Below are 648 nucleotides of genomic sequence, written 5' to 3'. Positions count from 1 at the left end.
CAAACATAACTGCCTGCCACATGGCAGCAGTGAGACAGATGAGATGGTGACTTATTGATAATAACGGATCACTTGTCTCCCAGAATGTTTGCATGGTTACTTATTTCCGGGGAATTGCAGGTTGCATCAACTGCACCAACGGGAAACCGCAGGCAAGAAAGATGGAACCCAGTCATTTGACTCTGATTGGGACGCTTGCGCATTGTGTGTTAAACCTGCATTCGATATGGGATATCTACCTTTGCAGAAGTTACTAACTTTTTTAAAGATCGGTGTATTGCGTGGCTGCTTACAGAGTTGTCGATGAGACTAGCTACCTGGCTGGCTGAGTAGCATGGAGGTCAGTCTGGGTGAGCTTCACGGATTTCACGGACTGATACACAGGATCGAGGCTTTTGCCCAAGTTTCCCGGGTCGGTTTTGTTCTTGTCGGTCAGTGGCTGTCGTTCACCTGAAAGGCACAAGTGAAAAAAGGGTGTAGCACTGCTCTTTATGTTCTCAGCGCGAGGCAGTATGCTCGCCAGCGCGAGGATTCGCATAAATAAACGTCTAATAGTGCTTTAAATTGGGTTCGAGAAGGAGCATGGACAACCGTCGGAGGAAGGTCATTCCACGCAGCTACTACCCGAAATGAAAAAAGTTTTGTTCT

General features: G+C 47.4%; 1 protein-coding gene across 1 annotated transcript in view; it reads right to left on the bottom strand.

Annotated features, from left to right (window-relative positions):
• Nucleotides 1–319: 319 nt before the first annotated feature.
• Nucleotides 320–648, bottom strand: part of T265_14727 (hypothetical protein) — a gene marked incomplete at both ends in the record, with an annotated part of 104,103 nt that continues 103,774 nt past the window's right edge. The window contains one exon of the mRNA XM_009174970.1: nucleotides 320–450. Coding sequence (XP_009173234.1) covers nucleotides 320–450 — 131 coding nt within the window. The remainder of the gene's footprint in view (nucleotides 451–648) is intronic.

Source organism: Opisthorchis viverrini (assembly GCF_000715545.1).
Source record: "Opisthorchis viverrini unplaced genomic scaffold opera_v5_254, whole genome shotgun sequence".
In the NCBI taxonomy this organism is placed as follows: domain Eukaryota; kingdom Metazoa; phylum Platyhelminthes; class Trematoda; order Opisthorchiida; family Opisthorchiidae; genus Opisthorchis; species Opisthorchis viverrini.
The sequence above is the reverse complement of the archived record's forward strand: the minus strand, read 5'-3'. Positions and strand labels throughout refer to the sequence as shown.